Source organism: Chinchilla lanigera, unplaced genomic scaffold (genome assembly GCF_000276665.1).
Source record: "Chinchilla lanigera isolate Chin_1 unplaced genomic scaffold, ChiLan1.0 scaffold00022, whole genome shotgun sequence".
In the NCBI taxonomy this organism is placed as follows: domain Eukaryota; kingdom Metazoa; phylum Chordata; class Mammalia; order Rodentia; family Chinchillidae; genus Chinchilla; species Chinchilla lanigera.
In genome coordinates, this window is record NW_004955423.1 from 18522414 (window position 1) to 18537511 (window position 15098).

Here is a 15098-nt window from a genome sequence, read left to right on the forward strand (position 1 = left end):
TTCATCAGTGCTGCATGGTATATCTGGTGTTACATTCATCAGTGTTACTTTGTGTATATATTGTTACACTCATCAGTGGTTTAATCCACTGAAGTTCACAGTTGAATGTGTTCTGAGGAAGTGGGGCCCAGTTAGAGGGGCGGGGTCCTTGGGGACTTGTAGGGCATATCTCTTGCAGCTGCTCTCTCCCAGTGCTCTGCTGCCTCACCTCCACGAAGTGATCAGCTTTGATACACCATGCCTTTCTGCAGAATGTTCCTGCCCTGCAGCCAGCTGACCAGGAATTGAGCCCTCTGAAATCTTGAGCCAAATTAAGTCTGTCTTTAGGTTGTAAGTGTCAGGTAGTTTGACCTAGCACCAGGAGAGCTGAATAATAGAAGTTATCTTTGGTTATAGCATATATATGAAACATAAATAAACTTTGTGTTTAGACTTGGGTCCGAGACTCAATGTATCATTACATATAGGCAAATATTGAAAAACTTGAAAAAATTCCTAAATTTGAAAATTTCTGGTCCTGAGCATTTCACATAACGTATTCTCATCCTGTCTGTAACGTTAGCTATTAGACAATGCAGTAAGTGTATTAGGAAAATTAGGATAGGAGTGTGAGTGGAACGATGCTGCTCTTTAAAAATTAATCAAGAACGTCTCTGGACAGATTTTTAAAAAGAAATATATGTACTTTGAAATTCCTCACACTTAGTCCTTTACTTAATCTACCTCGTATCAGATAGTACTATTCAGGACTAGCGTTGAGCTTTCTCAATTTAAAATTATACTCTCAAGTCTCAGAGAAGTCTGCGGCAACTTTGTCGTGGATCCTACAACTTCTGCAACTAAGTGTTTGCTGCATAGAGCAAAGAGTTGGCCTCCGTAATTCCTTTGGTGGTGCCGCTAATCTTGGTAACGATGGACCACAGATTTTAAACATTCTTGTACTGAAAAAGCACAGGCTTTTGTGATTCAGTTCTTCCCAGGTGTTCTTTAACTGGACGTTGGCAGGAAACAGTATGTGGCAATTGCTCTGTCCCTTGGATCCTTTTCGTGTAGTAGAGAAGTGCTAGATTTCCATCTCTACCATGTGGCCTGTGGCTCTTTATGTATCATCTGGGAATTTTCTCCTCTGTGTCTTGAGAAGTACCCTTTCTTGTCCTCTTTGTTAAAATAAAGTAAGATTTTGATCAGTTGCAAACTATTAGCAGTTTTTCAAGTATCAGTTAAAACTTTTAGTTAATTAAGGGATATTAGCAATGAAAGCAATGATTTCTCACACATTTTTTAAACCTGATTCTTTCTGTATTTTTTTCTGACAATGCACAAATATTGAAAGTAGGATACAGTTGCCGTGCTACAGGTTATACACTTTGAGACATACATGGATCACTACATATCAACCTCGTTTATTTTGAAAACTATGTATACTAATTTAATGAGAGGCTGTGTACCCAAACAAGAAATCTAACAAGTTTCAGACAAATGTGAAAAACTTTTAGCTTGTGCTTAGTGTCATCCTAAAGTTCTCCCTTGTATTATTTTGAAAAGTTAAGATTGGATTAACACTATTAAAAATGATGTTATATGGGCTCATCAACAGATGAATAGATAAAGAAAATATGGTACGTAATAGAGTAGTACTCAACCGTAAAGAAGTATGCATTTGAATCCTTCATAGGAGGCTGGATACACCATGAAAGTGTAATGCCAAGTGAAATAAATCAGACAGAGAAGGTTAAATATTGCATAGTTTCTCTTATATGTGAAACCCCAAATATCACTGATTTAAAGAGAAAAATAAAAAGACAGATAATAGGAAACAGAGACTGACTCTATGGAGATGGGAAAGGGATCTAGGGACAGCATAAGATGAGAAGGCAGGGAGGGAAAGTGGAAAGAAAAATGATTAACATTCAATATGTGTGTGTTTCATTTCCCCAAGATGAATGAAGTTATGAGGTGTCACAAACACATACTAATAAACAAGGAAACAAAGAAAAACAATTCCTGACTGTACATAGGAAAGAGAAAATAAAACAGGAGGTACTATACCAAGCAAATGGAGATTTGCTGTGACTGGAAAGAGGTTTCTAGGATGTCCCTAGAAACAGAATTTTACAGTGGGTAATATAAACAGTCAACAAAGCGCATGCTTGTTCTGTCATGGTGTAGACAGTGCAGTGATGAATAGCTACTTCTTTGATCAAAAACTTGTCATTTCTTTTCAAGTGGAAAAGCTTTGGTTTGCATGATACCAAATTGAAGCTCTAATCACAAACTTAAGGAATATTAACTCATAGAAGTTCATAACAGTGAAGCTTTGTAACTGTACTTTGAGTTTTATAGGTAGAACCTTCAGTACAGAATATTTGCTTTTGGTCTAAAAAGTAGAAGGCATTGTTATAATTTTCACTTGCTCATCAGTTTTGAATAAAAATCATCACTTTAAAGAAATAAATATCTATTACAGTCATTCATTTTTTAAACAACGAGATACCTACCTAGTTTTCAGTCACAGGAAACTCTATCCATCCTTAGATAATCTATTTCAATTTTCAGTAACCCCATGAGATATTTTTCTTATAATGGTTGGATGAGGTTTATTAATATATGCATGTGTCTCTCACTTTCATGACTTTTATAGAATAGTTTTCATTGGTTCTTTAATTTCAATCATGTTAGAAGAGCTCTTTCATTACTCTTTTGGCTCTGTGGTTTATTATGATGTAGAACCAATGGAAGAGGTAGAGCTATGTGTCTGAGTGAAATTATAATTATTCCTACCAGGTGGTTATGTTCACGCTTTTGTGTGCACGTAATGAATTCAGGCACTGGTAAATTAAAAGAGATCCTAGAAATTTCAAAGTCTAAGTTAATGTATATGATAAGTAGCTTAGAAGTTAATGTAAGAATTATGAAGATTTGCTGGATAAAAAGCTTGGAAGCAACTGTGAAGTAGGAACAAATTCAGAAATAAAAGAATGCTGAAAATGCATGGGGATATCGTCCTGTAAAATCACAAGCTGTGACTTTCTTCTGAAATTATTTCTTGTTAGTGGCTTATCTCCAAAGAATGCATCTCTGTTTTAGATTACATTGAACCAAAGTTCCTAGGCCCCCACCCACTCCTTATTGCTTTTCTGTTTGGCACTGGTATTCCTTTAACACTTGGTAAATTATTATTGAGTGTTGAGTGTCAGAGATAGTTCTCAGCACTGAGTAAACACCCCAGGTGTGGTTGCCCTTGTGGTTAGATTTGGTGTGTGTGGGGGATGGGACCTAAGTAAACAAAATTGTGATAAATTTTATAAAGAAAACAAATAGTGTCTTGAGTAGAGAATAAGATGAAGATTATTGAAGATTATTTCTCATCAGGTTGTTTCAGAATGTTTTTTGGAGGATAATATTTAAAACCTGAAGAGTAAGGAGCTAACTGTGCAATGTGTGGAAAAGAGAGTGTCTGAGGAGGAAGGAAGAAATTGCACAAGGATCTGAGCTCGATTTCTTTGGCAAGTGTTCAAGGAGCTGAATGAAATCTGGTATACAGGAATATAATGAACAGAAACAATGGCGCATATGAGTTTGACCTTAGGATCAGAAGGATGTCACAGTTTCTTGAGATTTTGGAGCTCATAGTTAAGACTTAAAATGTTGGGTAGATATCAGAAAATTTAAAATTAAAAAGAAACATGATCAGATTTAGATATTCACCAGGGTATATATATTTTGTAAAAACAGACAGTGTGTTTTATAATTTGCAGTAGGATTTATTTATGAGTAAATAGGAAGAGATGGTGACTTAGACAGTAGTGAAAATGGAGACAAATGAATTGGTTTGAAAAATATTTTGAAGGCAGAATTGCCAAGATTTTCAAATTGCTTAGGGAGAAAGTTTCAGAAGAAAGGTTAGACAATAAATTCTGGTTTTTTTTTCTCATTTAAACAATAGATTTATAGTTTCCAACAGAAGGAAGATGGATATTGGTGGAAGAAGGAGCCCGAATCTCTCTTAGTTAACTTTCCTTTAGAGTTACACATGGCTATGTATGTGGGACTTACTTTAACAATATAGGTAGCTTGCTTTCTGTTCATGTTACATCTTGACACAATGCTTTAACTATGGTTCTCATAAGAAATGAATATGGCAAGGCTGTCATTTCCCTCATTCTAGGTGGAAGGCTAATGTGACTTAGGATCTCAGCATTCAATGAGTTTCTGATTAATTTAATCTTAAGTGAGAGACTTTGGCCGCTTATTGCTCATGGTTTATTTATTTTTTTGTACCTGGAATTGAACTCGTGACTTTGAGCCTGCCAGGCACTTGTGCCACTGGGTTATATCCCTGGCCTGCTCATGTTTTAAATCAAATAATGTATTCAAGTGAGCACCTACGTTTTATCCTACCGCAGTTATCCTTATTTAATTTCATGAACTTAATTTAATTCACTGCTCCAGTCTGTTGACATTTTAAGTTTCTGTTTGGTGTCAAGGGAATTTGTTCCTTTAACATCTCATCAGGAAATGGATAGACTCTTGTATGTTGTCATTCAAATCACATGTAAAAATATTGAACAAGTTTAAACTGAGAACAAATCCACTTATGACATTAGAGATATCCCCTCAGAGTGGCATCATTTCATTAAACCTCCCTCTTTTCATGTGGTCACTGAACTCCACTGATTAATACTAAATTTTCCTAAGTAATGAATTATTAACCATACTGCTGAATGCAGGCTTATCATACCATGGATATGTGAGGGTGAAATATCTTTTACCCTGTTACAAATGAGGTAATATCTGATGTCACTGGCTTGGTTTCAACTTACAGTGTTCCTTACTTAAATGTTACCAAATGTCTGTAAAAAATTCCCTAAAATTATTGAAGACCAGTGTTAAGTTTATGGTGCCACAAGTGATAGTATATACATTTATTATTGGAAATAAAATATTTATTATGTCATTACCAGTCTTCTGTTAACTTTTTCTTCTTCATGATGTCATAGATCAATCAATAAGTGTTCTCACCCTTTCTTTTTCTACTTAAATTATATATATATCACAAAAAAGCTTGGTTTCCTTACCTGGGTAGATTCTTTACACTATAGTTCATTTACAGTTTTGAATATCTGTTCAACTAGATCTTTTGAACTTTTGCCATGAATTTTTTATCAATGGAAGGAAAGAAAAATGATTATAAATGATGACAAATAATGACAATGGATACATTAAGAAGCATAAATGCATGAAGGAAGGATACTTTTCAAAGAAACATACTAAATCTTTGTTTAATTTCTTTTAAATTTCATGAGTCCATAAATTACCATTTTTGTAATAGAGATTGGATATGTAGATTTGACAGAGATACTTTTTTTGTTTTCTTGTTCCTTCAGGAAAATATAAAGGAATAAATGTTAATGAAAATGGTATCTTTGAGGAGCCTCATTGTTTTCATGGGTAGGATAAAAGTGTAATGAGAATAAAAAGGGGTATGTTTGAATTGCATTGTTAGGAAGGAGAAACAGTGGTAATGAAAATAATAATTGGGAAGTGGGAGGATACAAGAATGTTGCTTTATTTTGATGAGGATTTATAGCAGAATTTGAAATAGAAAAAGCAATAGCAGTTGATTGTCACAGATTTAATTGCAGAATACAAATAGTATTTTATAATTTTCCCTATTTGGTTATGTTTTGTTTTGTTTTGTTTTTTGAGACAGGATCTCATAGTTCAGACTGGTCTTGAACTGACAGCATAGCACAGGCTGGCCTTGAACTCACAGCAATCCTCCTGCCTCGGTCTCCATAGTGCTGGGATTATACCCAGCTACCATATTCGCTTAATGGAAAGAATAGGATTTAAAAGAAAATAGAAGAAACTATACTTAAAATTGTGTTGTATTTTGATAACATATTTTAATTATGAGTTATTATAATTATTTTTGGCAAACTTAAAATATTCTAAACATAAAGAGAATATATGAGCTCAAAAGTACCTAAGTTGCTTTCCTAGCAGAAAACATTATTTTATCACATAAACACTGAAAAGAAACTGTTGTATAAGCATTGATGAGTAAAGGATTTTTCACTAAAGAGTGAAACTGGAGACTGATTCTAGGAACAGATCATTCTTAGCATCTATAACAAACAGCAAAATATCCTAGCACTGTGCGTTACTCCATAACAATAAATTGTTTTCAATAAATAAATTAGCAAATGTCACATTAAAATGTAAAAGAAAACCTAATATTTAATTAAGTATATCTGTATTGTCTGGTACAAAAAAAATGGCAGAAAATTGTATATATGAAAATTAGAAAATATGTTGCAGTGTGATTTTTTTTGTTACTGTAGAATAAAGGGGATTTGAATAAACAGACAAGTCAAAGTAGTGATGGAAATGTGAAAATGTACTTTTATTTTCAAAATCCTACCAGCTGTGAGATATTAGAGAATTTACCTGACTTGGTTTTGGATGAAGGTGGCACCATTCACTAAAACTAGAAATAAATACAGTACTAATTGATTTAGAAGAAACACATCACCCTAATTGCTTTGAGTAAAGATGTTTGTGAGAATTTCTAGGGTGAAATAGCACAGTTCTTGGTTGTTTCGTGTGCTAAATGAATTCATATCTGTAAAGAGATGAAAGCAAAAGCAAATGATAAGCGTTATGTAAGGAGTCCATAAACAAACCCCCAAAAGCAAGCATTGCAGTAAGATCTATCTGAATATAAATATTTGCAAGACTTTAGAATTTAAATCAAAATGTTCATACAGAAAAGTATAATATCTAGGAAAAATGTTTCACTATACAAACATATACTTCCTTCTGAGGTTCTGAGCTTTTCCTTGGGTCAAACTATTCATTGCTTCCTAGTAATCTGCTCATTTTTCTTTTTTGGTAACAAATCCCCAAATTACCATTATATTCAATGGCCCCTATTTTTTTTCCAGCAAAGCACTACATTCTTTACCTTGCTTTTTGTAGCTCTGAGTGGCCAAGCGAATTTTATTAGAAGTTGTTAGAAATTCTAGGAAAGCTCCTTAAAACATGTGCTCTGTACCCCTTTGCAATTTCTCCTTCCTTTATCTTCGTGACTGAAATATCTTGACTGAAATGTAGGCGTTCTATGGCTGAAATGTAGGCGTGGTGTTTAGAGCTCTAGTACCTGTCTTGATTCACAAGAAAAGTTTCCAGACAGAAGTCACGCAGACTCACAGATAGAGTTTACCTGGGAATTCTGGAAGGGCTTGAGTCCCTGGGGACCTTGTAAACCTCTCTAACAGTCTGCATGGACTGTGGAGAGGAAAAAGGACACAATGTGATGCAAACAAACCTGTAGACACTCTGTTCAGTTTGCATTTGAAAGGAGCCCCTTGAAACTCCTCTTGAATTTTTCTCTCACTCATGTCTGATCCACTTGGACTTTTAGATTTATTAATCTGGTCCCATTTTCTTCTCCTTTCATTCTTAATATCTTCCTTTGCCTCTGATGTTACTGCATTTCAGTGCTCTGGAAATAATTTTTTGTCTCTGCCTTGTTCCGAACCTCCCTTCAGGCCTTCTAGGGCACACGGTCTTATACCTGTTCATTTGCTACTTCTGGGACCCTCCTTATGGCCCTGTTTCTCCCTTCATCTCCTATATGCCATTGTCCAAATTAGATCACTATGGGCTGGGAATTTAGCTCAGTGGCAAAGCACCTGCCTGGCAAGCACAAGGTCATGAGTTCGGTTCCTGGTACCAGAGAAAAACCAAGAAAAAAAAAAACAAAAAAAACAAACTAGATCACTAACTGTTAGCAGAAAGATAAAATCACACACAGTGGCTCTCTTTTTTTTTTTTTTTTTCTGCTGTCTATCTACATCAAAATTTATTTTTACATGAAAATAAATAATAATAAAATATATGTGACTGCTTTTGAAAACTCTAAAAAGAGGCAATGCTATTAATGCTTTTGTTTGTTTTCATAGGATGTGTCTCCTGCAGATGCAAAAATATCTATTGAACAGAGAAGAGATGTTTCCCCTCTTTTATCTGAATTAAAAACAAAAGATATTAGCAAGAAATCAAAAAAATCAAGACATCTCACTCAAAAAGGTTAGTTACATAAAATTTAAATTATATTTGAATAATTTTGATGAAAGTATATATATATAAAATTGATGAAGATTAATACCTTGATAACAGTCTGATTTGGGGTAGAAGTTAGGAATTAGGAAAAACTGGTTAGAAGGAATTACACTGAACTGATAGTTCTGTTACCATGCAGTTATATCAGCATTGTACTTTAACAAATGTGTGAAGATATCAGATTAATCAACTGTGAATATAGTGTTGTTATAAAATGAATATATCCATGTATTTTCATGTTTTGGCCATCAATATTACTGGTTTATCTTTTCTTTATTATGTTTTTTTCTGATAAAATTTTATTCTGTAAGAAAAACATTATTTTCTTTATATTTGCTTTTAGGAATAATTGTAGTTATTTTTATAAAATCAGTTGAGAATCTTAGTGGTTTTCCCAGGAGATTCTCTTAAATTTTAAATCATGAGATATTTCTCTTTTTAAAAACTCATGGTGACCTCCAGTTGTGGTGGCACACGCCTGTAATCCCAGCACTCGGGAAGCTGAGCTAGGCGGATCCTTGCGAGGCCGGCCTGGGCTACAAAGTGAGCTCAAGGCCAGCCTGAACTGCACAGGGTGACCCTGTCTCAAAAAGATAAAAAACAAAGCAAAACAAAGCTAAAAACTCATGGTGGTATCCTTGCCCTTGTTTTAAATTAATTTTATGGGTATTCTTTTGATGTACATAATGATCACATTCATCATAGGGTATTTGTACCTGTACATAATATATCTGGATTCTTTTTATCCCTTTTTTATTTTCTCTTCCTGCATGACAGCTACTGAAATTCTGTTTCTCATTTGCCGGTGACTATGTACCCATCAGTTCTCCTGTTTTGTGTATTCCATAGCTCCATATCTTTTATTAAATGTGGTATGATTTTTATAAAACTTAAATTCTTAGGCTTATCAACAAAAATGTATGAAAGGAAAAATAATATTTCCATATTCCATATCACCCCCTCACTGTTCTTACTACCGCAAACAATTTAATTCAATAATTGTAACCAAATCTTGCAATAATTTTATGCCCTAATTTTATGCCTACTCAGATAAAATTATTATTCAAATTTAGATATTATCTACAAATATTTATGGTAAAAGATGGAGATTTAATTATCTTATAAATCTTCCCTAACACATACCCTTACATATTACCACCTTTATTTTCCCAATAGAATTATATCATCATTACTTGGGGGCTAATTCACATTTAGTGTTTTAACTGTGATTGAAAGTACTGTTTACAGGTTAGCCACACAATATGTTCAGAATATGTTTACTTTCTTACACCTTGTTTTTGTTGGAAAGTTATTTGAAAATCTCTCATAGTTAAACTACCACTAATATCAAGTATACACATTCTTAGAGGATATAATCCTGCTGGATCCCTTTATTTTACTATTAAGTTAACTATTCTGCTTTCTCTCACAGCCATTATCTTGACTTTTGTTTTCTACTGTAACATGAAGAATCCATCTGACTTTCTGCTGTGTTGGCACCATTGTTTCCAAGACTTCTATAATTTCATTCAACTTTTCTCACTGATTTTGTTAGGTTAAGTTTTCTCTATTCAATTTCATGTGCATGTTAAAAGTGACAATTTTTATTCTTCAACTCTTGGTATTTTTCTTATACTATTTTGGTTTTGAAGATACCTAATGTAATTTGTAATCATTCAAACTATCTTAACTCTACATTTCTATGCTATCAGATACATCCTTATTGTTATGTAGCCCTCAAAGTCTCCAGAACTGCTTTATATTATTCCTAAGGGTAACATTTGAGCCATTAAATACTAACTCCCATCTTCTCTAAACTCATCTCTTTCCAGCCACCATTGCACTTTCTGGTTATTTTACATATCTCATAGAAGTGGAGCCATGTAATACCGGTCCTGATGTGATTTACTTGTTTCACTTAGCACTGTATCTTCAAGGATATTTTATATTATAACATGAATCCGAATTTTCTTCCTTTCTAAGGTAGAATATTCTTATATTGTATACACTATTCATTTCTTATACATTCATTCTTTAATGGATATTTGGGTTGCTTCCATGAATAACATTTCTATGAACATGAATGTAAAACTATATCTTTGACACTTCCAGTTGTTTTGTGTATACTTAACTAAAATTAGAACTCCTGGATCATAGGATAATTCTTTTTGTTTTGCTATGTTTTTTGAGACAGTCTTAATTTTTTGCTCAGGCTATAAAAGCTATACTCTTACATTTCCACCAACAGTGCACAAGGGTATTAGGTTTTTTGTTTTTGTTTTTGTTTTTGTTTTGGTACCAGGAATCAAACTCAGGACCTTGCACCTGCGAGGCAGGCCCTTGTGTCACTGAACTATATCCCTGTCCTAGGTGTTTTACATCACGGCCAATACTCATAATTTTCTCTTTTATTTATTGTTAGCAATAAAAATAGGCGTTCTAATAGGTGAAAGGTGCTTTTCATTTTGGTTTTAATTTTTATTTCCCTAATTATTGGGGATATCAGTCATCATTGTCTTTTCATGTACTTCCTTGGCTATTTGGAAATATTATTTGGAGAAATGTACACACAGGTCCCTAAACCATTCTAAAATTTTTTGTTGGCCCTCACGTTGTTGGGTGGTTGGATTTATTTATGTATTGTGGTACATCAGCCTCTTACCAAATAAATGACTTGCAAATATCTCATCTCCTTTGTGGATTTTCTTTCCACTCTGTTGATAGTGTCTTTTTTCTTTTAGATTTGGATCAAGTCCAGACTTTTCATTCTTTTTTAGACTTTTTGTGTATGTGTGTGTGTGTGATACCAAGAAATCACAAAGAACACCAACATCATAGAGCTCTTCCACAATTTGGCATTTTTAGCTCACTGATTTGGTCCTCGATTTATTTTGGATTAATTTCTGAATGTATGTAAATTAAGATACTAAATTAGCGTTTTTATATTGTTACCTAGTTTTCCCTGAACTGTTTGTTGAGGAGATGCTACGTATTCATTAATACCTTGAAACTCTTCCTGAAATTAATTTGACAATGTATGACATAGTATATATCTAGGTTCTCTATATTGGTCTATGTGTTAATTACTTTCCTGTTGTTTCTGAGACAAAATATTGATGCCCAAAATTAAATAAGGAAAGATTTATTTAGCTCACAGTTTGTGGAGTTTCAATCTGTATCAACTGGCTCCAAGACAGGGTGGCATGGCTGAGGGGCAACAGTTCAAGGCAGCAGAAGACAGCAAAAGCAATAAGAGCAAAAAAGGTGGAGAGCAAGCCTCTTTTCCTCCCTTACATTGTATGCTGGCTACCTGCCATTGGGTGGGTGCAGCACACACTATATCCCTGCCTTTCTCTTGCATAGGCTCAGGATGTTTACAAAGAGAGGACCATGGCTCCCTGCTGAGTTACTTAGGTAACCTTCTAAACTTCTCAAATTGACACAGTGAACAACATCCTAGAGCAGTAAGAGCATGTCCTCTACACCCTAGAACATAGAATGCTGAGTTACTTAGCTTAGCTTCTAAACTTCTCAGATTGACACAGTGAATAGACCGTAATGGTGTACCTGTATAATGTTATAATATATACTTTTTAAAACTTAATTGATATATAAAAACCTAAAAATTGTACCATATAACATTACATACCATGTAGTGTTTCAATATATGTACACACTATGTAATGTTTAAATTAGACTAAACACACATATCTCTTCAAATATTAATCATTTCTCTATGGTGAAAACTTTGAAAGTACTTTTCTATAACTTTTTAAAATGTAAAAGTAATTTTTGAAATGTAAACATTATTATTGTGTTCTAGTCATCCTGCCGTGCAGTAGCATATGGTAACTTCTTGTTCTTAGCTACTATGACTACATGTCCTTTGTTCAAACTGTCCCTATCCTCCACCCTGCCTCACTGTCCATGGTGTCTCCTAGCCATCTTTCCATGCTTAACTTTATAAAATTTTGGGGCTGGGGATTCAGCTCAGAGGCACAGCACCTACTTGGCAAGCGTGAGGTTGTGAATTTGATTCCCAGTACCAGAAAACAAACAAACAAACAAATAAATAAATAAATAAAATTTAATTTTTAGATTACACATGTTAACACAGTCAGGTGGTACTTGTCTTTCTGCAACCAGGGTTATTTCACATAACACAATGATTTCCAGTTCCACTTCTTTTTTTTATTTTAAAAAATAAAAGAAGGAAAACATATTAACAAACAGACATCCATTTACAAAATACCATAAGAACAATACAAACAAAACAGAGCTACAGACAAAGTTGTAGAAAATTAACCATGGTTGTATATTACTTATTGATCCAGTTTCATTTCTCTTGTTGCAAATTACAGGGTTCAATCACTTTTTATGGCTGAATGGTATTCAACTTTTTTTTTTTTTTTTTTTTTTTCCGGTACTGGGAACCGAACTCATGACCTTGTGCTTGTCAGGCAGGCACTGTGCCACTGAGCTAAATCCCCAGCCCCTCAACTTTGAATATGTACATTTTGTTGATCCATCATCTCTTGATAGTCACTTAAATTGTATATATTTCTTGGACATTGATAAGAGTAATGCAATGAACATGGGAGTACAGGCATCCCCTTGACATACTGACTTTGTTTCCTTTAGATTTGTACCCAAAAATGAAGTTACTGGATCATATGACAGTTCTATTTTCAATTTTCAAGAACCTCCATACCATTCTATATAATGCCTGTACTAATGTACATTTCCAATCACAGTATGAAAAGATTTCCTTTTGACCACATACAGTGCAGTACTTGTTACTTTTAGATTTCTTTTTTTGTAAAACTAATTCTGACAAGAGAGGTTATATCTCATTCCAACTTTGATCTGCATTTCTCTGATGATTAATGGTCCTGAGCATTTTATTGTATACCTGCTGACTGTTTGCATGTTTTCTTTTGAGAAATGTCTATTGCCTATTTTTAAATTAAGTTTATGTTTTCTTTGTTGTTGAGTTTTTGATCTTTTTATGCATGTTAATCCTTTGTCAGATGTATAAATTGCATTAATTTTCTCCAGTTGTAGGTTGAAGACTTTTTTCCCTCTGTGTAAAAGATGATTTTTATTTGAGTATAATCCTATTTATCTCTTCTCATCTATTTTTGTTTTCTGTGGGCTATGGGATTTTCTTCATAAAGTCTTTGTTCATTTTAAGGAAATGAGCAAATTTCCTAAAGAAATTTTCCTATCTTTTCAATGGTTTTGCTGTTTCAGACCTTCCATTTAGGTATTTAATCCAATTTGTTTTAAATTTAACAGGAAAGAGATAGGAGTCTGATTTTATTCATTTACATGTAAATCTCCAATTTCTCAAAACCACTTTTTAAAAAGATTCTTCATTCCCCAATGTGCATTCTCAGCATCTTTGTCAGAAATTCATTTGTTAAAGATGGATGCATTTACCTCTACATTTTCTATTCTGCTATTTTAGTATTTGTATATTTTTCCCAATAACTTGCTCTTTTGATGTCCACAGTTTTGTTGTATATTTTAAATGCCAGTAGTATAATGCCTTCTATTTTGTTATTTTTACTCAAAATCCTTTGATCATTCAGGGATTGCACTGGATTTGTAATTTCTTGAGCTGGAATAGGACTTGTACATAGTTACTGGTCTGCGCTTGGTAACTGGAATTATTGAGTAATTCTACCTAGCTCTGGGCAATCACCATGGATGTATCAGGTCCAGACTGTATACACTTATGCCACCCACAGAGTTATATCCACAGAACACAGCACCAGACTACAGTATAGTCAGGGACCTGATGGCAATGGGATGCTGAGATAGGCTTTTATGTGGCCCAACAAGTGAAACAGGCCACAAGTGATGCTGGCTAGAATTCCAGTCCAACCCTTGTTTAATTCAAACCCAGGCTTTGCATGTTTCCATAATGCTAAAGCTTTTCCAGAGGCACCTGGGTGTGGAGGCCGACAGTATTTCTCCAGTGTTAGGTTTCATCACCCAGCACGAAGCTTTATGACAAAATTTTCTGCTTTTTGCCCCATCCTGCCTCAAAGTGAATGAGATGTTGCACCACATTGTTTTGCCTGAATTGGGCTCAAGTTAAGTTAGCTTACTCCTCAACCTCACAGTCATAGGAATATCCAGTCTTGGAAGGAGGGTAGATATAACTCAGGGCCACTCCAAGACTAGCACAAAGATCTCCATGTGATGCTGTGACTATCTAAAGGCTCTGACCATGAATGAGCTCGACCAAACATACAGGGCCTTTAGCTTCTCTTTGGGCACTGCATCTCATCATTTGTAGCCCGGCATTGAACTTCAAGCAAAGCTTTCTGCTAATTTTGGTACCCTTCTCACTGGTAGGTGGATTGTTGCTCCTGCTTTACCACTGCACGTTGGAAGATATGGGTAAATGCAGTCATTCTATTGGCCAGTGGTTATTCCAGCTAACTCCTTGGGTATTGGCCAAGTACTAGGGGTGATGGAGCTCTGCTCCACAATATGTTTCACCATGATGGGCTTGGTACTAGGTTTCAAGTCAGATGTTTGGCTTAATTCTCTCTGTCTTCCTCAAGCAAAAATGTATGTCTTTCCACACTGGACTGTTTAGAGTTGGTGGAGGAATGACATAGTCAATTATTTTCTTTCTGCTTCATTCATTACCTCTTTCATTATTCTAAAAGCAGACACTATAGTCTACTGCCTGATTTGCTTAACTCTTCAAAGGTAACTTGGTCCATGAATAACTGTTGAGCTTGACATGCCTATGGGGAGGTTATCATAAGAGAGGGTTACTCCACCAGTTTTTTTGTTTTGTTTTGTTTTGTTTTTTGTTTTTTGTTTTTTGTTTTTTTTGGCTCTACCGTAAACTGTTTTGATTACTGTAGTTTTGAAGTAAGTTTTAAAATCAGGATATGGGAGTGTGGCCCGGACTCATACCACCGCGATTCCCAGCCGAAAAGCGC

General features: G+C 34.6%; 1 protein-coding gene across 2 annotated transcripts in view; it reads left to right on the top strand.

The window, feature by feature from the left end:
• The window catches only part of Lrriq3 (leucine-rich repeats and IQ motif containing 3), a 146780-nt gene that overhangs the window by 83566 nt on the left and 48116 nt on the right, over positions 1-15098 (top strand). For both annotated transcript variants that reach the window (XM_013514453.1, XM_013514454.1), the window contains exon 6: positions 7971-8097. In XM_013514453.1, coding sequence (XP_013369907.1) covers positions 7971-8097 — 127 coding nt within the window. The remainder of the gene's footprint in view (positions 1-7970; positions 8098-15098) is intronic.